Source organism: Xyrauchen texanus, chromosome 16 (genome assembly GCF_025860055.1).
Source record: "Xyrauchen texanus isolate HMW12.3.18 chromosome 16, RBS_HiC_50CHRs, whole genome shotgun sequence".
Classification (NCBI taxonomy): domain Eukaryota; kingdom Metazoa; phylum Chordata; class Actinopteri; order Cypriniformes; family Catostomidae; genus Xyrauchen; species Xyrauchen texanus.
This window is the reverse complement of record NC_068291.1, coordinates 5,407,805-5,430,369: the sequence shown is the minus strand read 5'-3', so window position 1 is coordinate 5,430,369 and position 22,565 is coordinate 5,407,805. Positions and strand designations below refer to the sequence as shown.

At 37.5% G+C, this 22,565-nt stretch overlaps 2 protein-coding genes across 4 annotated transcripts in view; one reads left to right on the top strand and one right to left on the bottom strand.

The window, feature by feature from the left end:
• arel1 (apoptosis resistant E3 ubiquitin protein ligase 1) overlaps nt 1-12,029 on the bottom strand; it is a 57,898-nt gene extending 45,869 nt beyond the window's left edge. For 2 of the 3 annotated variants that reach the window (XM_052145896.1, XM_052145898.1), the window contains exons 1-4: nt 11,890-12,008; nt 10,867-11,118; nt 8,970-9,138; nt 3,331-3,551 (exon numbers count right to left, since the gene is read on the bottom strand). In XM_052145896.1, coding sequence (XP_052001856.1) covers nt 3,331-3,551; nt 8,970-9,138; nt 10,867-11,014 — 538 coding nt within the window. In that variant the 5' untranslated portion in view covers nt 11,015-11,118; nt 11,890-12,008. Of the gene's footprint in view, nt 1-3,330; nt 3,552-8,969; nt 9,139-10,866; nt 11,119-11,889 lie in introns of all 3 variants that reach the window. The other variant, XM_052145897.1, reaches the window with a different exon arrangement.
• A 30-nt stretch (nt 12,030-12,059) lies between these two features.
• Nucleotides 12,060-22,293, top strand: fcf1 (FCF1 rRNA-processing protein). The gene is made up of 8 exons (XM_052145883.1): nt 12,060-12,156; nt 12,258-12,322; nt 17,689-17,760; nt 18,765-18,913; nt 19,971-20,043; nt 21,638-21,725; nt 21,810-21,904; nt 22,079-22,293. Exons 1-8 carry the CDS (start codon nt 12,154-12,156, stop codon nt 22,125-22,127), a joined length of 594 nt encoding a protein of 197 aa, XP_052001843.1. The 5' UTR covers nt 12,060-12,153; the 3' UTR covers nt 22,128-22,293.
• Nucleotides 22,294-22,565: the final 272 nt, after the last annotated feature.

Genomic DNA, 22,565 nt, shown 5'->3' with positions numbered 1-22,565 from the left:
GGAAGAGAATATTAAAAGTGCTGAAGCACCTAATGTCGTCTGATGGCCTCAGAGAATTGACCCGATTGAAATACAGATATAATACTGCAAGATCATGTAGATTTACACTATACAATATCAGGAAAATAAGACCTTTCCTCTCTGAACATGCCACACAAATGCTTGTTCAGTCACTTGTCAGAACTAGACTGGACTACTGTAACTCTCTCATTGCAGGCCTTCCTGCATGTGCAACTAAACCTCTGCAAATGATCCAGAATGCAGCAGCACATCTGGTCTTTAATGAGCCAAAGTGAGCTCACGTTACACCACTCTTTGTCTCTCTCCACTGGCTGCCGGTTGATGCACATATTAAATTCAAGGCTCTGAATCTGGCATACAAAACAGTCACTGGGTCTGCTCCAGCATACCTAAAATCATTTATGCAGATCTACACTCCCGCCAGAAGCCTGCGGTCGGCTAAGGAACGTCGCCTTGTTGTACCAACTCAAAGAGGCACCAAAACACTTTCCTGGACTCTCAGTTTCATCATACCACGTTGGTGGAATGACCTTCCCAACTCCATCCATGAAGCTGACTCACTCTCTGTCTTCAAAAACACATTCCCTAAACTGATGAATGAGCAAAAACTATTATTCCGAGATAACCTTGGAGGAGCTTGGCAAGGTAATTAATGCCTTGCCTACAGGCAAGGTTCTGGGGCCAGATGGCTTTGCTGCTGAATTTTTTTAGATCGTATGCTACAGAACTGGCTCCACATTTGTTAGAAGTTTGTCTGGAATAACTAAAGAATAAAAAGCTTCTGCCAATCATGACACAAGCGTGGATCGGTCTGATTCTTTAAAAGGACAAAGATCCAAGCGAAAGTAAGAGTTACCGTCCATCTTCCCTGATCCAGCTAGAAGTAAAAAATTTTGAAAAATGTCTGGCTAACCGATTAAGTAAAGTTATGACATCTCTTATACATATAGATCAGGTGAGGTTTATTCGAGGCTGCAGCTCTTCTGATCACATTAGGGGTTTCATTAATATTATGTGGTCAGTGGCGAATGATCAGACTCCGGTCGCTACCATCTCACTTGATGCCGAAAAGGCATTTGATATACCTGGTAGAGGCGGTACAAACAAATTGATTAATTTCAGATTATTTTACTCCAGATAGGGGCATCCGGCAGGGCTGCACTCTTTCCCAATTTTGGTTCTGTCTTACCCTTGAACCATTAGCAGCCGCGATAAGAAGGGAAGATGATTTTCCAGGGGTGGTGATGGGAGGTGTGGTGCAATATGTTATTATTCGGTTCCAAACCAATTCGATCTATGCCTTGCCTCCATAGAATTATTAATTCCTTTTCTAAATTCTCAGGATACAGAGTCAATTGGTCAAAATCCGAAGCTTTGGCTCTGACAGCATACTGCCCAGTAACGGCTTTCCAGCCGGGCAACTCTCAGTGGCCCAAACAGAATATTTTATTCCCAGCAAATTTGTCTGATTTAGTTTGTATTAGTATTTGTTACAATTATTGTATAATAAATTGTTAGTATTTTGACACCTTAATAAAAAGGTTTGAGAGTGATGTGGGCAGGTGGGCTTCATTACATTTATCTATGATTGGGAAGGTTAACGTTATTAAAATGAATTGTATTTCAAAATGTAACTACCTGCTACAGTCTCTTCCTGTAGATGTCCCCCTCTCTTATTTCAAGTAATTTGAGTCCTTCATTTGGAATAGAATGGTATTAATGGTAATAATGATATTATTATGCATTCGGTCTCAGACATTTGGCTCATTGGTCGCTTCCACCTGAGAGAGCTCCTCCCTGGTTTTATATTGAACAGGAAGTTCATGCCCCTATTTCATCATTGTAAAGCCTTTCACTCAAACTAATCAGTGAAGTTAAGTTACACCCCTTTATCTCGCATTTGCACTTAGTATGGACAAAAGAGTCCAGAGTTTTTAATTTGGACATTTATTTAAATATTACCTCAAGCATGTGGCTGAACCCTAAAATATGTATTAATACTGCTGGTCAGAGTGGATTGTGTGGGGGCTTACTACACTTGGTGACCTATATGAGAGTGGAGTGTTGAGATCTTTTGAAAATTTGGTTCAACATTTTGGGATTCTCCAGATCTCTATGTATTTACAGCTGCACCACTTGCTCTATATTTTTTTTAAAGCAGCAGATACCCTGGGAGTGGTGATTACTGTTTTTGGAAAAGGTCACAAGGCATCATTGTATTACTTCCTGCTAATTCAGAGTCTTGGGTTCGGAGTTTTAACTTCTATCAATACATTATGGGAGAAGGATTTAAACTTGGAATTGGAGGAGGGAGAGTGGGCTAGGATTCTAAAAAACATCAAGTCTGCATCTAGAGAGGCAAGGGTGTGCCTTATGCAATTCAAGATTTAACACAGATTCTATTGGACCCCCTCTAGATTGTATAGGCTTGGTTTTAAAGACACACCCACCTGCTGGCGATGCCAATCAGAAGATAGAGACACAACCAATGTTTTATGGGGGTCTGTTAAGATCCAAGAATCTTGGTTGAAGGTTCAGAGTTTTGTGTGATGATCTGGGCACTCTGGTTTCATTTTGCCCCAGACTCTTTTTTTTTTTTGGGCGATGGGGTGGTCATAAATTTGGGGGATAAACACACCAAAAAATTGGGTTCTGACCGGTATTATGATTGGCAGGCAAATAATTTTAAGGGGATGGAAGTCCGATGGAGCACCCTCATTTACGGAGTGGTGTGCAGAGATGGGGAGGGTGGCTGCTTTCGAGGAGGGGTCAAGCAGAAGGCTGGGGGTTCGGTAATTGTTTGATAGGAAATTGGGCAATTGCTTCGTGTTTTGGGGGACTCTAGAGTAGAGGCAGTGGAGTGAGTAGTTTAGTTTTAATCATATATGATTATTATATTTTCTTTTTTTGTGTGTGTTAGCATTCTTATTGTGATCACAGGGATGTTCGTTGGGGGTCGTTGATTGGGGAGGGGTAATAGTGGGGTTTAAATGTTGAATCAGTGTATATATTTTGTGATTTTTCTTTGTTATATGTCTATGAATCAATAAAATATGTTCATTGAAAAATGGATGAGGTACAGGGGGTGGAATTTTTGCCTTGCTAACTGTGATCGGAATGCTACTCCATTTAACATGCATTTCATAGCTGGACAGTATCTGTATATTCTTTAGCTGAGATGAATTTATACCTTGAAATTTAATGCATCTGGCCAGGTATAAATGGGGCCTGTAATATTCTGGTCCCTAGATATGTCCCGATTTTAGAAACTCTGTAAAGGAGAATGAAATCCATCAGTATGACACTTACCAAAAGACCACTTCTCATTCAGCCGTCTCTCAGCAAGGCTGTGCACTAGCTGAATCTCGTAGTCCTGATCTCTGCTTCCCTTGGATGCCAGAAGGACCCTCACACCAGTAGACAGTTTAATGTAATCTTCGTAGTAATAGCCCCACGCTGCCAGAGAGAGCTGAAGCTGGCTGTCAAACTGTGCTAGATCATCCAGGTTAGAGCAGCCCAGGGTCTTCAGACTGCCAAGAAACAAAAGAAGAGCTATTTTTTATAGATGTTCATGAAACTTCTGAGCCTGTTCCACACATCCTTAAATTCTCTCTGCCATATATTCTTGCAAACAGATACATCAGAGAAGCGGCCCTTTTTACTATAACTGTTTGCAAATGTGTTTTCAGAAATGTTTTAAATTTATGAGGGTTCTTTTTCTGTCTTTAAACAAGCATACCATACATGCCAAACACAGCAAAGAAGGTTGTAGATAGCAGACATATAAACACGCATCTGAAGATACTAGAGTTTTAATTACTAGACATGTTTGAGATAAGAAAGTTCAGTTGCATTTTTAGTCATGTTTGTCATGTTGCTATAATTTTGTTACTGTTTTAAGTCGATATTAAAAGTACTGACAGAAATAAGAAGGCTTTTCACACTTGAAATTAATTACCCAGGGAAAGTCATTGTTAATCCTTATTTGCATATTTACTGTCAATAACAATGAATGTCAATAACAGTGAATGGACGAATACAGCTCGCAACCTGTCAATGTAGCTGCGAAAATCTTGGCAAGCAAATTGTCTTTCTCTCTGAAACATACCCTGAAAACACATGCAAAATTAATACTATCTCTTCATCAGGCCACTTATCGGGTTGGCCAACACTGTTCTACGTTTAAGCGGTTTCCCTCAGATGGAGAATGTAAACAGCTTATGAATGTTTTCTGAACAGGATTTCATAGCCCTGGGTTAAAAGCGGTGCTAACCCACTTTCAAAATTACAAGTGTGAAACGTTGCTTTACTCGGGATAAAAAAAAAAGCAGGGCTTAAAAAGATGATAAACCGAGGTTAAGCGCAGTGTGAAAATGCCTTGTTAGTATTTTTTGCAGGTTCGATGGGTTTTAGAAAGAAACTTGAAAGTAAAGTCATCTGATTACTTTTGCCATGAGGTAATCCGAATGCAATTTTAGACTTGTCCAACATTGTCAATTACAGACTCCACACAATAAACTTTAAACTTAAACCGATACTGGGGGTGGCATACGGCCGGGCCGTAACGATAGACGCTCTGCGCCGAATCAGCAGAATCAGCCGGGAGAGGGATAAAGAGGATCCAGGACCACCAGCCGCTGTGTTTGTGTGTCAATGTGTCGTTGTTTCACTTCAGCATTTAATGTTGTAAATAAATTCTTGTTGTTAATCCGGTTCCTGCTTCCTCCTATCCCTACTGAAAAAGAGGCTTGTCTGCCACACTGGTACCAGAACCTATGATCGGAGGAAGCTGCCATCTACCAGGGGGCAGAGGAACCCGCTGCCGTCCGACAGGGGGCGGAGGAACCTCTGCCATCTGTCAGGAGGCGAAGGAGCCTGCTGCCATCTGCCAGGGTACCATGTGGCAGTGTTATCAGGTTTTTTTTACACTCTCTCTTTCCCTCTCCCTCACCTCATCCTAATCAGATTCCCAGGAGGTGGGGAAGACCGGCCAGTGGGAGGATGGCCGAAAGGGCAACACCACACCTCCAGGAAGGGGGTAAGTCAGGCTGAAGGTTTCCCCAGCCCAAATCGGGCGTTGGGGGTATGTGACAAGGAGGGTGTTGCCGGGCAGTAATGACGGATGCCCGGCACTGAATCAGCCCAATCAGCTAGGAGAGCCGGGGACGCCAGTTCAAGAGAGAAGGAGAGACGCTTGCAGCCACTGTGTGTGCTTCAGTGTTTATGAGTGTGCTTTTGTTATGCTGAAAAGCAGTTTTATGTTGTGTTTTGTTGAATTAAAAGTCTTTGTGAGTGTTTTGAGGCGTGTTTGCCACAACCACATTTATATGTGGTTTCTGTGATCCGATCACAAAATGTTTTAGACCCACTTTAGAGCTGTATTTAGGGCTGACCACATTTTTCACCCGAAACGTGTCTTAATAGCAGGTGGAAACCGGGTCATGAAGTCTGGTCAGTTCTTTAGTAAGAGTAGCTCACTTGACGAGAGTCCACTCTGGAAACTAAACCATTTTTTCTATCAAGTTTGATGTGCTTTCCCAGTTGCTGGAACCATTTACTCAGCAGGGAGTCCTATCAGTCAAGGGACTAATGGCCTTCCACTGGCAAATGCTAATGCAAACTCTCACCTACTAGCCGGCAATAACGTAAAAGAAGCTTACATTATTGGCATTATTGGAAAAATTGGCTAGTGTGACGCTGGCTTTAGGGAAAGGAACATGCACTTTTACAATCATCTACCACATTTTACATTATAAACACTATGAAATAAATATTGTCAATTAACAAATATGAGCTGAAGTTCATCAACAGTATTTTAATCCTTTAAGCTCTGAGAGTGATTTTAAAGATTTCCTGTTTCAGTGGCATACCAAACATTAAAGGCTACAAAAAACAAGGGGAGTCAAGTGTTTAGTGTCATTTTAAAGAAAACTTTTACATTTTTTAATTATATAGATTACCCTCAGCCTAAGAAACTGCTGACATTTTTTCTTATTATTATTTTTCTGATTTGAAATTATATATCTCAGGTTGTAAATATGGTAGCTCCAAAAAAACTGCTTTTGTTTTATTTCCATGTGCGAGTAACGTTTTGGGTTGATATGACAAAGTAATCAAAAGTTATAGCATTACATAAATAATTGATCCTAGTATCCAAAAGCCTCTCCAAACAAATACAACATAATGATTGTACATAAGAACTAATTACATCCAAAAACAACAATGAGAAAAGGTATGCTCTCTCTCCAAATCATGCAGGCATGAGTAATGAGATTTCATTCAGTTCCATTCTGTGTCATTAGAGCCATCAATATGTCTGTGCCATGTGCTTGGTGCCATCTCCTGGTGGCCATATGTAATTATAGTGAACGATTCTCTCAGCCCATATTTGGATGACTTCCACTACTGCTTCTAGTGATCTGAATGCTAATATGATTGGTACAGCACTCCATGATGCTGGAAAACAAACTACATCATTTCTGATGAAGCCATCAGATCCAGGAAAGCTAATGTGTTATTTTTAGAAAGATAGCACATTATGTGCTGTAAGCACATTCTGCTTTGTGTGGATTGTCTAATGTTCTATGCATCCGATTATGTTGTGTGGGGGCTTGTTTTAAAGATAATTGCCTCCTCTAAGTAATGTTATGTGATATTTTATGTTTTCTTTTTTATGAAGTTATAATGGCACAAACACCTGTTTACATGTATGTCAAAGACATTTACTTTGCTATTACTCGCTTCATTTTTGAATGTGAGTAAAACAATGACCAATGACATATGACACATGGCTATTTGATCAGTTTTATGTTTTTACTGATTACATTAAAATGTGCAATGCAAAAATATTAATAAATTATTAAAATGGAACACTTCTGATTTGTCTGAAAATTTCAAATCACTTGGCCATAATGTCTACATGCATTGTAAAGTACAGCTTCTAGGCTTTAAAACAATAAAAATGTTGTGTTGGTCAAGACTGTAATTATTAATGTTTTTGTTCATATTTTTTTCTTGGCAGCCCCATCCGAGCTTAAAGAGTACTAAGTCTTAAGCACTATCAGTGCCAATTAATCGACAAAAACAATACATTGGTATTTAAATGGTGTTGTTCCTGCTTTTTTTAAACATGCCGTTGTTAAGCCTGTACTTAAAAAAACTAATCTGGATCCGCTACAACCGGAAAACTATAGACCAATTTCGAAGCTTCCTTTCATGTCAAAAATTATAGAAAAAGTTGTAGCTGAAAAACTCACCCTTTTCCTAGAGAATCATGAGTTATTTGACAAATTCCAGTCTGGTTTTCGCAAAAAACATTCAACAGAAACGGCGTTACTTAAAGTTTCAAGTGATATTATGATGTCAGCTGACTCTAAAAAATATACAGTGTTGGTCTTATTGGACCTCTCAGCAGCTTTTGACACAATTGATCATAATGTTATGATAAATAGACTTCGTGATCTGGTTGGCATGTCGGGATCAGTTTTAAAATGGTTTTCATCCTACCTGTCAGGTAGAAGCTTTAGTGTTAATATGAATCAAATTATGTCTGAAACTGCAGAGTTGTCGTGTGGGGTATCGCAGGGTTCTGTCTTGGGTCCTATTTTGTTTCTCTTGTATATATTTCCTCTCGGTAAGGTTATTAGTCAGTTTAGCGACATATCTTACCACCTGTATGCGGATGATATCCAACTGTATTGCTCCTTTAAGGAATCTGAGTTGTTTAAATTGTCCTCTTTAATTAACTGTCTGTCTAGTATTAAAAAGTGGTTATGTGAGAACTTTTTGCTTCTCAATTCTGACAAAACCGAAACACTAATCATTGCCCCTGAAAATAAAATCCCAAAGATAATACAATATATTGGCGACTTGGGCCCGTCTGTCCAACCGAGCCTCAGGAGCTTAGGCGTTGTCTTTGAGTCAGCTATGTCCTTGGAGCTTCATTCGAAACAATTAGTTAGAAACTGCTTCTTTCAATTGAGGAACATTTCAAAATTAAGATCATCTGTGACTAAAGGTGAGTTAGAGATGATTATTCATGCGTTCATCTCCTCCCGTTTAGACTATTGCAACAGTCTTTTTACGTGTTTGAGTAAGAAGGAGCTTCATCGTCTCCAGGTTGTTCAGAACTCTGCTGCAAGGCTTTTATCCCGCGTTAAGAGAAGAGAACACATCACACCTGTTTTAGCATCACTTCACTGGTTACCAGTCCAGTATAGAATTTATTTTAAAATTCTGGTTCTTACTTTTAGAGCCTTGCATGGCCAAGTCCCTACATACATCACTGACCTGATACTGCTGCACACTCCTCCCCGAAGTCTCAGGTCTTTAGATCAGATGTTATTAGTTGTTCCCCGTACTCATTTTAAAACTAGAGGGGACCAGTCTTTCCAGGCAGTCGCTCCCAGGCTGTGGAATGCTTTGCCTCTTGTTTTACGTTGCGCAAACTCAGTTGATTCTTTTAAAAAACAACTGAAGACTTTGCTCTTCAAGCAGGCTTTTGGTTAGTCGAGGGGTTTCTTTTATGGTTGTTTGTAGTGTTTGATGTTTGTATTTTGGGGAATGTATTTAAATTGTTCTTGTATTACATTTTACTGTGAAGCACTTTGTGATTTTTATCTGTGAAAAGTGCTATATAAATAAATTTTACTTACTTACTTACATTGGTCAATCTCTACTTTGTGGTAACTCAAAATACAACCCCCTGAATTCTTATCATTGCATTACATTTCCACATATGGCAGATCCTTTTATTTAAAGCAACTTACATTTTAATTAAGATAAACATTTTATAAACATGTTTATTCCCTGGGAATCAAAGCCATAACCTTGGTGTTGCTAGTGCCCTTCTCTACTAGCTACCTTTTCATTCTTCCACAAGAATGCTGAAGTGCAGGTATACCTGTTGCTGTTTTTTTTTAAACGTAATGACAAGTTTTTCAACTCACGTGTGATAGTAGTGCTCCAGGCTCTGGGAACAAAGCCACTCCTGGAAGGCAAAGTCTCTGAGCAGCTGCAAGTGGGCCTCAGTGATCTCCCTCCAGCGACGCTTCTCCCTTACCACCTCCTCCAGTCGAGATAGCACACTCAAACTGAGCTCCTCCAGAGTCTGAATATCTATACAAAGAAACATGTCTTTTCAGTTTAAGTCCAGCTTCATTTACATAGCTATTTGTAAATCAGAGGAAATCAGTGTGCACAATCGCGTCTCTCAAGGTCATTAACAGAACTCTCTTTCTAAATAATGACCCTGCCGACACTCTGATTACATCTAACATTTTACATTTTATTAGTGGGGGCCTGGGTAGCTCAGCGAGTAAAGACACTGACTACCACCCCTTGAGTTCACGAGTTCGAATCGCATGGCGTGCTGAGTGACTCCGGAGTCAGGCCAAATTATTTCCATTGTGAAATCGAGCTTCCATTGCAAGATACGTCTGCGTTCACTTAAGAGTATGTTTTGGCAAAGTTCCACCTTAAAACTTTTAACCTGTTTTTCTTATGAAAACATTAGCATAAAGGTGAATAAAAAACAGCATCTAAAAATTGCTCACACACACTGAAAATACATTCCGAGTCTTCGGAAGCAATACTTGAATGACAGAATTTTCATTTTTGTATCAACTATTCCTTGGCAGGCAAAGGCACAAAGAAAGTCAATATGTCGAGTAGTCATTTTATTAGTCGAATATTTAAAGCTGAATGAGTACTTGGTGAATTGATACTGCAAGACGCTGAGAAAAACAGCGTGACAGGGAACAACAGTCAAATAATTCCGTCTAGCGCATAACATAGAAAAACTATTTACAAAAGCATATACGGATGCAAAAAGAAATTAAAAGTTCACTCAGAATAAAAAATGTCAGGTAGTTTGTGCGTGTCATAAAATGTTTACCGTTAACACTAAAAAGCGTTATTGCATTAGCCTATAAATTTTTTAACGAATAATTTGTAAACATTTTAAATAAATATAAATAGTCAAATATGTCATAAACGTTTGATCAATATATTTTAATTTATATTTGAATGAATGAACAACCAATCAGTTAAGAATTATATTATGTTTTTAATGACTAATGAAAGCAAGTATAAAGTGTCACCAATATATTTTTTGTTTATCAGATTCAGATTAAGTCATTTAAAAAAATATAGTGTCTATAGTCCTTTGTAGTATATCTTTCATATATAAAATTAGTTCTGTAGTAACTCTTAATGCCTGCATGTGTTGTATAGTAAACTATTAACAGCAACACTTCACAGTTAAAAAAAAAAAAAACATCACTAGATTAACAAAAAATCTGCATTTTTATATTAAAATATAAAAAAACTCATAGCTTGCAAAAACTATTTAAATCGGTTGCAGATAATCCAGGCATTACATTTTGTCCAGAATGGAATTTCAATGGGACAAAACAAAACAAAATTGTGATATTTACTCCTATGACATAAAATAACTTGTACCGTGACCCTGGATTTTTGCCAAAATAACATACACATTATACATATATGCTACAGTGAGGGGCGAAAATTTCATCAAAATGTTGGGGGGGACAATAAATATAACAATTCTCAAGAGCAATTTTTGAAGGGGACACCAAGGTTTTTTTTTTGTTGCCCCATTTGCATTTGTATTATTTTATTTCTTAAACAATTATTTTAAGAATATATCATTATATTATTTACAATACACATATTTTTATTATATTTTAGGGGGGGGGGGGACAACCCTCAGATAGGGGGGTCCTGACCCCCCCCCCGATTTCCGCCTATGGTTACAGTATATGTGAGAGCAACATGCTGTCAAGACAGACCAAAAAGTGATCATGTTTATTGTGTTAAACTGACCTTCAAACAAATATTTGTATTCAGAGAGGCTGTGCCGCTGGAGCCATTCTTCAATCTGACTTTCCTTGCCTTTCTTCCAGCGCACCTCCCAGAAGAAAACCCACGAGACTGAACAGAAGATGAAAGTCAGCAAAAAGCGGCGGTCCATCAGACCATCTTCAGCCTCCACTCAGACCTCTGTGAGCTCAGGGTCTGCCTCCCTCGATGCTGTCCTATCTGGCCCCGAGCATTTCTCAGAGGTATTCTCCAGTACTTGGGAAGATAATGGGATACACACAATTCAGCCTTTTTGAAGCATTGTGTGATTGCAAATGAATGTGCAAATATGTAGAATTTTCAGGGTGATCCCAACATTTGACAAATGCAAGAAGCAACACTGTAAAAGGGTTTATGAGACTAAAAAATGATTGCTGTGCTTCAAAGGCATCATTACTGGCAAGAAAATTAAGAGTATGATGATTAAGGGTTCACACTCTATTTGGCCAATGAATTTCCATGACTTTTCATCAGTATAAGGATACCATTTTATAGAGACTGTATTAAGAGCAACATTAATCAAATGAAATATAAAGAAATAATTGAATAATTTTAAAATGACAAGTTTAAAACTCCCTAACATTTCTGAGTTTTGCAACCTCAAGGAACCCTGTCATTCATTTAGCATTTTTCTGCATAGCCAATGATTACGCTAGACATCCACATTCATTCTAACCTGACTATCTGACCAAATGCTGAAGCTGCACAGAAGGCATCTGTTAAATGATCATTGCTCTTGATCTTTCAGCATTCCTGCTGACAATGCAAACTAGCATGATATAATAATATTTGTTTGCTACATACTAGTAATCCAAACCACTCAAAACAATTTTCAGTCACTGAAAATATGTTTTAGTATGAGCTTCCAGATAAAGAATCAATTTAAACCAACAGATATTGCAGAATGAATTACAAAGGTATAAACAAAATATTTGTGGTGCACAATAACAGCTACAGATATAGTATCATCAAACAGTACTGACATACCTGAAATGTAGTCAATGGGAAATTATAAACCAAAAGCACCACACGACAAGTGACAAGAATGCATCTTTAGAGGACAGCAGCAATATTGCCTTTCACATATTTACCTTGCTTGATGTCTATTCAGAACCGGAAAGACACAGGAAATGACGAAACAAATGTAAAATGGGGAGTGTGTCGCAGGATGATGACGTTGAGGAAGCCTTTTGGTCGCATATCGGAAAACACACGAGGACTGGAGTTGTGATATCAACATAATCGGCCGCGATGGTAAAATAATGAAATAATTTCACTAATTTTCAACAGCGATGATCAAATATTTTTATTACAAACATATTATTTTGTTTTTAACTTTGATTTGTGTGAATTAGGGGAAACAGAAGAAGCAGAAATATGCTGCGATGAAAAGAATGATCAGTTTAAAAGATCAGAGGATGTGAGTATCGTGTTTTATTGTTTATCTATAAATACAGGACGCTTCCAAACATGCATAAAATACGTTCATTAATTCTTACAAATGCCACAATGTTGATAAAGTGTGTCACAGATTGGTCAGTACGGTGATGACATGAGTATGGCTCTCGTGTGAAAATGCTAAGGCAGAATTCTGTACTTTTCCTGAAGATATAGTCATTTAGTTTCTGTGCACTTTGTTGTCGTATGGTACAAATGTGATATCCAAGAATCATTTTACGAATTACTCTGCGATCATTGATAGTTTTTTTCTGCACACCATGATAATTTGTATAGAGGAGCTGGGTTTCCATCCAACTATTTTGATGAGTGTTTTTTTTTAGAATGCTTTATATGCGTTTCCATTCAAGTAGAAATGTAATGCGCTAGGATTATGTGGATTTTCTAGAGTTTCGCATTAGTTGAAATGCGCATTAAACAGTTTGTTTTGACCATTTGTGTATGTAAAGCGCGATGGCATTATGCTCGTCGGTTGGTATGGGTGTACGATAGTTTGACGTGACTGGCCCAACAAAAGGTCCGACCTTGGCAAATGCCAACAAATGCTGGGTGTAATGCATTACTGTAAATTACTTTTTCATTGGAATAAATTAGTAAATTAAGGGGTTACTTTAATTTTCATTAATGTAATTAGTTACTTCTGATGTAATTGCATTAAATACTGTATAGGCGAAAGAACATTTCTATATAAAACAATAGTGAATTTAAATTCGAAATGTAACGCCTAATGTTAAAATATGTTTTCTAATTTAAATGTGCAATATGTATATATTTACTGTACTAAAGCATAAAATTACCATATGTTATCAGAGATTTAGTAAACTTGCTAAGTTGAAATACCGGCTTCTCCGAAAACAATGATACAGCCAGTATATTCTACATTTGAAATGTCTGTTCTAGAATTTCTGTTTGTGTTTTGGCCTGTGTGATCCCACCCACTGCCCATTTCCCATTAGTATTTTGACACCCCGGGTTGCCAGATTTGAAACAAGTTAGCAGGCAAACACAGTGCGCTGAAGCCATGGAAGCCTTAGTAATCTAATTACACTGTAGAAGATGTAATGAATAGTTAGTATTTCGTTCATTTTTAGGAGTACCTTACCCAACACTGCACACAACTCTTCCTGCATAGCCCTTGACCTTTGGAAGTTTAAACTAGTCTACTCATCTAATCGTTTTGAGTGCAGGATTTTGTAGGTATATACAGAGGTGCTGGTGTATGGGCATAGCAGCTAATTCAACCCTCATATGAGATATTGCACTTGAACTATGTCCGAAATTGTTATCCCTATCCACTATATAGGGCGCTTTTTTGTGTGTCGGCCATTTTGTAGTAGTGAAGTATTCGTTCCCTACATTCGGTCACTCAGTCTTATCCGATGTACACTCAAAATCAGAATGCATTGTGGGTGAGTACACTCGATGGCGGTTTGTTGCCCATAATCCACCGCGGGGAGGACTGACGTGCCGGTAGAGATGCCAGTTTACATTTAAATTTACATTTATGCATTTGGCAGACGCTTTTATCCAAAGCGACTTACAGTGCACTTATTACAGAGACAATCCCCCCAGAGCAACCTGGAGTTAAGGGCCTTGCTCAAGGGCCCAACAGTGGCATCTTGGTGGTGCTGGGGCTTGAACCCCCAACCTTCTGGTCAGTAATCCTGAGCCTCAACCACTGAGCCACAATCATACAGATTGAGTGTGAATCATACAGTGGAGTTTTATTTTGCCATTAAGCTAAATAATTTTTTCTTCACTAAATAATTCACTGGTGATATTATTGAAAATCAGGAGACTGCACACAGTGGCAATGATAATTTAGTGGATGATTCAAATATTCGGTTGCTACAAACAGATTTTGATAACTTCAGTGCTGTTTTATAGTCACATGAGGGTGTCCAGAAACGCTACTTTGGTAGGATTGGAGTTTAAACATACTATAACATAATAAATAAAAACAATAATGTACGCATTATTTATTTTATTAAACTTATGTAGTTTTAATTAATCATTATTAACATTTATAAAAATGAAGATTTATTGTATTAATATACCATTTGATTTAAGAATAACAAGTATTATTATTTTGCAAATGAATGTACATATAAAAGTACATATGTGATGAAGTCGTATCGTGACTGCTCCATTTCTCTCTCTGACACTCGGTGTACGTCAGAGTCCGAATTCATTAATTTACTCACTGTATAGGAAAGAGTGAATGAGTGAACGATTTTGGACACAGCCACATTCTTCATTGTCTTCTGGCAGCTTTTAATAACATTATGTCCCATACCACAACTCTCAGAAGTAACGGACTCCCTCCAGATAATGCGCATAACGCATTGATGGAAATGTGCAATGATTTGCATTTTCTTTAGTTGCATATTCAGAAATGTAATCTGTAAGACTTTAGTGGTTTAATCCATTGTCTTGAGAAGTAATATGGTGGGTGAGAAACAGATACAAGTCCTTTTTTACTATAAATTCTCCTACCTGCCCAGTAGGTGGCGAAGTACAGGTGAAACTCGAAAAATTAGAATATTGTGCAAAAGTTCATTAATTTCAGTAATTCAACTTAAAAGGTGAAACTAATATATTATATAGACTCATTACAAGCAAAGTAAGATATTTCAAGCCTTTATTTGATATAATTTTGATGATTATGGCTTACAGCTTATGAAAACCCCAAATTCAGAATCTCAGAAAATTAGAATATTACATGAAATCAATAAAAAAAAAGATTTTAAATACAGAAATGTCGGCCCTCTGAAAAGTATAATCATGCATATGTACTCAGTACTTGGTTTGGGCCCCTTTTGCATTAATTACTGCCTCAATGCAGCGTGGCATGGATGCTATCAGCCTGTGGCACTGCTGAGGTGTTATGGAGGACCAAGATGCTTCAATAGCGGCCTTCAGCTCTTCTGCATTGTTTGGTCTCATGTTTCTCATCTTTCTCTTGGCAATGCCCCATAGATTCTCTATGGGGTTCAGGTCAGGCGAGTTTGCTGGCCAATCAAGCACAGTAATACCATGGTCATTGAACCAGGTTTTGGTACTTTTGGCAGTGTGGGCAGGTGCCAAGTCCTGCTGGAAAATGAAGTCAGCATCTCCATAAAGCTTGTCTGCTGAAGGAAGCATGAAGTGCTCTAAAATGTCCCGGTAGACGGCTGCGTTGACTCTGGACTTAATAAAGCACAGTGGACCAACACCAGCCGATGACATGGCTCCCCAAACCAACACAGACTGTGGAAACTTCACACTGGACTTCAAGCATCTTGGATTGTATGCCTCTCCTCTCTTTCTCCAGACTCTGGGACCTTGGTTTCCAAATGAGATGCAAAATTTGCTCTCATCAGAAAAGAGGACTTTGGACCACTGAGCAACAGACCAGTTCTTTTTTTCTTTAGCCCAGGTAAGATGTTTGACATTTGAAGCCCATGTCCAGGACCCGTCTGTGTGTGATGGCTCTTGATGCAGTAACTCCAGCCTCAGTCCACTCCTTGTGAAGCTCCCCCACACATTTGAATGGCCTTTTCCTGACAGTCCTCTCCAGGCTACGGTCATCCCTGCTGCTTGTGCACCTTTTTCTTCCACACTTTTCCCTTCCACTTAACTTTCTATTAATGTGCTTTGATACAGCACTTTGAGAACATCCAACTTCTTTTGCAATTACCTTTTGAGGCTTTCCCTCCTTGTGGAGGGTGTCAATGATGGTTTTCTGCACAACTGTCAGGTCAGCAGTCTTCCCCATGATTGTGAATTCAACTGAACCAGACTGAGAGACCATTTAAAGGCTCAGGAACCCTTTGCAGGTGTTTAGCTGATTAGAGTGTGACACTTTGAGCCTACAATACTGAACCTTTTCACAATATTCTAATTTTCTGAGATTCTGAATTTGGGGTTTTCATAAGCTGTAAGCCATAATCATCAAAATTATATCAAATAAAGGCTTGAAATATCTTACTTTTCTTGTAATGAGTCTATATAATATATTAGTTTCACCTTTTAAGTTGAATTACTGAAATTAATGAACTTTTGCACGATATTCTAATTTTTCGAGTTTCACCTGTATATGTGAATCGCCAAAAATAAAAACTCTTCTTAGGAGAGATGAGCTCTTTGGAGGGCTGTTTGAAAGAGGAGATTTTAAGTAACAAAAAAGGACTTAAAATTGTATCCGTTTCTAACCCACACCTATCATACCGCTTTTGAAGACATGGATTTAGCCACTGGAGTTTTGCCAATTACTTGTATGCTCATTAAAATGAATAATGAAGAAACATCACCTGACATTTGAAAACAATCTGTAGAACAAGAGCGAAAAGCAAATTGTAAATATTTTGGATTTATTGCATATTGCACTGCTCGCTTTGAACATAGATGTTAAATACATTGAAAATGGGCAACACGACAAAACTAAAATGATCCTGTTCTAATCAAGGCACATACGCAGTGAGTGACAGCAGTCATTGTAATGGGAGAGTTTGTCACGTTGTTTGATTTCTGTGTACAATTTATTAAAAATGTTATTACAGGATTTTTTTTGGGTGAATTTGATTTGTACAAAATATCAATAAAATAATTCGGCTGAACTGTTCCAAGTGTGTTTTGGAAGTGTAGCCAACATAAAGAATATGGCATGAATAGCATATTTCAGGAATCACTGTCATTGTTATTGTATCTGCTCTAATAAGACCCATTTGCCACGCAGATTTAACATTTTCACAAATCGCACAAACTCCGAAAGCAAATGACTGTTTGATCTAACGATGATCTTACATGAACAAGATCACCATTGAAGATCTAACCGGATTAATGGTCCCCTGTCTAGCCACCTAAGGGCACACTGAATGCAGTATCTTGGTCGATTTTAATCAGCTGTTATTAAGTTTGAATATTGAATATGCCATATTATTTACTGTACATGGACTAATAATTTAAGCGGTAATTTAGCAATAATTGAATTTATTCTATACCATAGATATCCATTTAAAATACTTTTTTATTTGGCTTACCGTAACAAACGTTATTACAAAATGCAATATAATGCTTAAAAGAAACTGAAGTGCAGCTCATATCCATATGAGGGTGAGTAAATGATGAGAAAAGATACATGTTTGGGTGAACTATCACTTTAAACAGAGGGTTTTCAAGTAGTAAGAGACCATTCTTAAACTAATAGTTCATTAAAAAAATAATTATGTAAACTGAAAACAATGGATTACAATCATTGATTGTAAAAGATAACAATTTTAAAACTATGCATCAGTTTTTACGTTTGCTCTTTGAATGCCCTGACTGATAAAGCATCCTTTCATCTAGAAAAGAAAAGGACAGAAAAAAAACACAAAAGAAGAAAAAAGAAGATCCCTCGGCCATCAAAGAACAAGAAGTGTAAGTGTCATTCTAACTTTCTGAGCTTTTGTGTTACATCACTTTTACATGTTTACATCTGTACCAGTTTTAAAGCCACAGTGTGTAATTTTCACATCACTAGCTGCATCAAAAATTACCCTTCACTAAGATCCAACCCCCTTGGTAACTGTTACTCGCTCAGATAAGCTTTGCTACACATTCCATCGAAAGAAATGGGAGATCAGTGTTGATGTCACAATAATTGGCAAAAAAAGTTCATATACTGAATGACTATTATTCATATGTGGTCTTGAATGAACAGTGACATTACAAAGCATTTTTATCTGCTGTGTGTCTTAATGATTTCTATTAAAATGGAAAACAACCTGTGGAGGTTGTAAAGCAGATATATCTGCACACAGTGAGAAAACATCAAATGTTTGCTGCAAAGTTTGACGGCAACACTGGACAATTATTACCATATTTATTGCTAATGAGATTCTAAAAACAGAAAATGTGACTACGTTTCCCTGATTCATTTATAGTTTTATAAATGAACTGATTCCAACAAACCTCTTGTAATTTGAAAAACTATTCAGTACTGCACTGCCTGATTGAAGTATGCCAAGCCTCAAGTACAAAATCCTTTTGAGTGCCCCAGTCAGAGCCCAGACCTTAACCCAATAGAGGACCCATTCACACCAGACAGCCTAAGAATTTGGATGATCTGAAGCAGTAAAAGAAGGAAGAATGGTCCAAAATGTAGGTCTTACCCGCTGCTACCAGAAACGCTAGGTTGAGGTTGTTGCTGCCAAATGAGGATTATTAAACCACCAGTTATTAAATGCTTTTTCCACAGCACTGTGAGTGTTTCATATTTGGGATGTGTTCAATAAAGACATAAAAGATTATAATTGTTTGTGTGTCCAAAGGGATCATATACTTTTTCTTGCCACTGTATGTTTGACCGAACAATCTACACTAATATACTAAATTCTCAAGCCACCATTTCAATCTTTTTTTTTTTTTTTCTAATTCCCCAGAGCAAAGTATCCATCGTGTCTGTTCTTCCAGTACAACACTCAGCTTGGACCTCCATATTACATCCTTGTTGATACCAACTTCATCAACTTTTCAATTAAAGCCAAACTAGATGTCGTTCAGTCAATGATGGACTGCCTCTATGCTAAATGTGAGTCACCATTTCTTTACTCAGAATTCTTGCTGTTGTGAAGAGGATGGATGTTTTTTGATGCATGTTGGGAAATTCTTGTGCAGCAACATCCAGCAGTTAACAGTGTGACATGTACTCCATACACAACATACTAGATTACAATACATAACGTGTTAATTTACTGCAATTCATTTTGTGAAAAATAACACATAAAACGCAATTAATCATGCCCTGGAGCCGTGCATAAATTCTGTAATAAGGAATATTCCTACAATTCCTTGTTTTACTTAGGATTTGGGGATTTGAACTGGCTAAATCTTTTGTTTATGTGGTTTTTCGTTAACAGCCATGTTCTTTGCAATAAGCAGTAGCTATAGCACGTTGCTGATTGGTTTATATTAATTTATTGTGCCCTCTTGTGGACATAGGAGACCATGTAAATTGAAAAGTCAGATGTCTTGTAGCTTTTTTCCATGAAAACATCTGAAATGATGTCTTTAAAAGTTTAGTATAATTCGAATTTTGGAAACATTTCAGTGAAAAATTTGAATTTAGTTTCTCAGCCCGTCCTAAATGCAAATTGTAGAGATGTAGTCCTAGGATGCCCAAACTGGAGACATACTGACCCTCAGCTGCTCCATGAAATCCTGTACACAAAAATCACAAACAGGATAGGTGATACGGGACAGCCTTGGTGGAGTTTAACACCAAGGTAGGCTGAGAAGTGTGATCCCTTTATAATAAGGACAAACCCTTTGGACCACCTTTTTAAATATGGGAACCACAATACTAGTCTTCCAATCCCCAGGTACTGACCACGATCCCCATGCGAATGCTTAAAAGGTGTTTCAGCCATGTTGGCCCAACAACATCCAGTGCCTGAAGCATCTCAGAATGAGATCTTGTCCACTCCCGGTACCTTGCTGTTTCTGAGTTTTTCCAACTACCTCAGTGACCTCTGCCAGGGAAATGGGCAATGACAACCTGGAATGTTCATTTTTTTATATATATTCATTTATATATATATATCATGAGTGAGAATTTTGTAATAATTTGTTGGCTTTGTGTTATTCAGGTGTTCCTTGCATTACAGACTGTGTGATGGCTGAGCTTGAAAAATTAGGCATGAAGTATCGAGTGGCTTTGCGGTAATGACACACAAAATACTTTTAACACATGCTAAACAGTCATCTGTTATATAGACACTTAAGTAATAGTTCTTAATTGAAACTTTGGGTTAGTTTACCCCATAAAATGGTAATTCTTTCATTGTTTACTAACCCTAATGTGTCTCAAACTCATATTCAAACTTTCTTCTGCAAAATAATTTTTTTTAAGGATGTATTGGGGCTTTTCCACTGCCCGGTACATCTCTGCTTGTTTTTTGGGGGTTTTCCACTGTGGTAGTACCTCGGTCAAGGTTCCAGGCGAGCCGAGCCGATACTAAATGTGATGTCAAAATCCTGCAGATCACTGATTGGTCAGGGAGAATCGTCACTACCAGCGTCACTGGATTTCCGACACGCAACATCAATCGGCTAGTTTTAAAGTTAGCAACAGCGATAACAGTATCGTTTGTTCACGTGACTTTCGAATTGTGAAAAAAAGAAATGGCTGTCAGCAAAACCACGCCGTGGTCAATAAAAGAGGTGCAGACGGTCCAATCGTTAGCTATGAGCGAAACAAAAAAGTCTCTCAGGAAGTGTATCAGCTGTTGGCCGCACAGGGCTACCAACAGTGAAAGGAAAAGTAAAAAACAAAAAAGAGACTACAGAACCATCAAGGAAATGTGGAAGTGGTTCGACCAAATGGACGCTATCTAAATGGCGTGCATGGGAGGGAGAGTGCTCTGGACACGATGGAGGATGTTATGTTAACTCTATACTCTGCTTGAAAGCTTCACTTTATTTAGTTGACCAGCTACTGGAACTACTGCCTACTATGGACAAAAACACCTCAGACATCATTCAAAAAATCTTTGTGTTCTGCAGAAGAAAATCATATGAGTTTGAGATTGCATGAGGGGGAGTAAATATTTAAGTATTTAAAGTGGAAGTATGTTAATAACAAAAGTCTTTCGAAAAAATAAAAAGCACAAATTTTTACACTGATTGAAAATAAAGTTTATAAATAAAGAAATTAATGCATTGCATTAACAGTACTTGCATTTTTTTGGGCTGCAATTTAACTTGGTTATATATGTTGTAGATATTTCAATTAAAAAGCAGTTTGCACAAAATTTCAGTTAGTAAAAAAACTAATAAATATTCACCTTTCAAAGTTTCAAAATATTAAATAAAATAAAAAACTACATAATTTATTTGTCAGGTAATATTTGTTCCTTTATTTTCCGTTTTACAAATTCACCTCTAAAATTGAATTGGGTCAAATTTGGTTGGAAATTCAACCTGGCATTGCAAAGCCGTATATTGCCTATGCACGATCTTCACTTGCTGCTGCCATGCTTTACCACTTAGTGGCTTAACCAATCAGGGTTTGATTATAACCAAGAGTAACATGGAGAGGTTTTTACCATATAAACCTTTATCATAATCTGTAAGTCTTCACATTTGTAGCGCCATGAAAGTTAATGGAAGGTAACCAGTTTTGATGGATTAAAAGTACTTGACAAAGTCATTTGAAACTGTTTTGCTTTAAAGCATTGAGAGATTAAAGCTAATGTTTCTTGTTTTAGCTACACATTACAAAACACATTTAATAATTTTTTTACTTTCTGTGCAGGATAGCCAAAGATTCTCGCTTTGAACGCTTACCATGCTCACACAAAGGAACATATGCTGATGACTGCTTAGTCCAAAGAGTAACACAGGTACAAGATCTCAGTAAATTGTCAGTTACTCACATTATATCTTGCTTTGATTTCTTACTAAATGATTCCTTACTGCTCCACTAGCACAAGTGTTACATTGTGGCCACAGTGGACAGGGACCTGAAAAGGAGGATTCGAAAGATCCCAGGAGTGCCAATCATGTACGTCTCTAATCACAGGTACTCGAGCTTTGTTTGGTCAAGTCTCAAGAATTCAAACTTGTTTTCAACCTATTTACACATTTATTGTAATTGCAGAATTTTAGCTTGGTACAAATATGTATACACATTATCTATGGTCATAAATGGGAGTTCTCAACTAAACGAGACTGTTACAACATTTTTCTTTGACAGGTATAACATTGAGAGAATGCCGGACGATTATGGTGCACCAAGGTTGTAGTACATTAAATATGGATTTCTTTTTTTTTTTTTTTTTTTGGTTAGTTTTCTTCCCCTCCTTTTTTCAGTAATGTTTTGATTGGTGATATTATATATTGATATTAAAAATGTTCTGTGAATGATTAACCCAAGAAAATGTATGTATTCACTAATTTACAATAAAGGCTCTCGAAAAATAGGTGTCTTGACAACATGTCTAAGGAATGAAAGACAATTTCAGAAGGTAAAACATTTTATTTAATAATTATTGAATTGCTGCCGGCAGCACAATAGCAACAATGTCAAAAATGATTGATTGCCTAAAATGAACACCAAAGATGATATACCGGTAATCAAAGTGGTTTAAAAGCCATAAGTGGAATTACTTAAAATGTAAATAAACCTGCTTATACATTTGTACAAATAGGTGGTGCAGTCACTAAATGTATGTAATATTGTC

Excerpts from the sequence above, each read along its gene's own strand:
- fcf1 (XM_052145883.1), top strand. Across the intron at positions 20,044-21,637 it reads AAGTATCGAGTGGCTTTGCG|GATAGCCAAAGATTCTCGCT; the intron begins GTAATGACACAC and ends CTTTCTGTGCAG. Across the intron at positions 21,905-22,078 it reads ATGTACGTCTCTAATCACAG|GTATAACATTGAGAGAATGC; the intron begins GTACTCGAGCTT and ends TTTCTTTGACAG.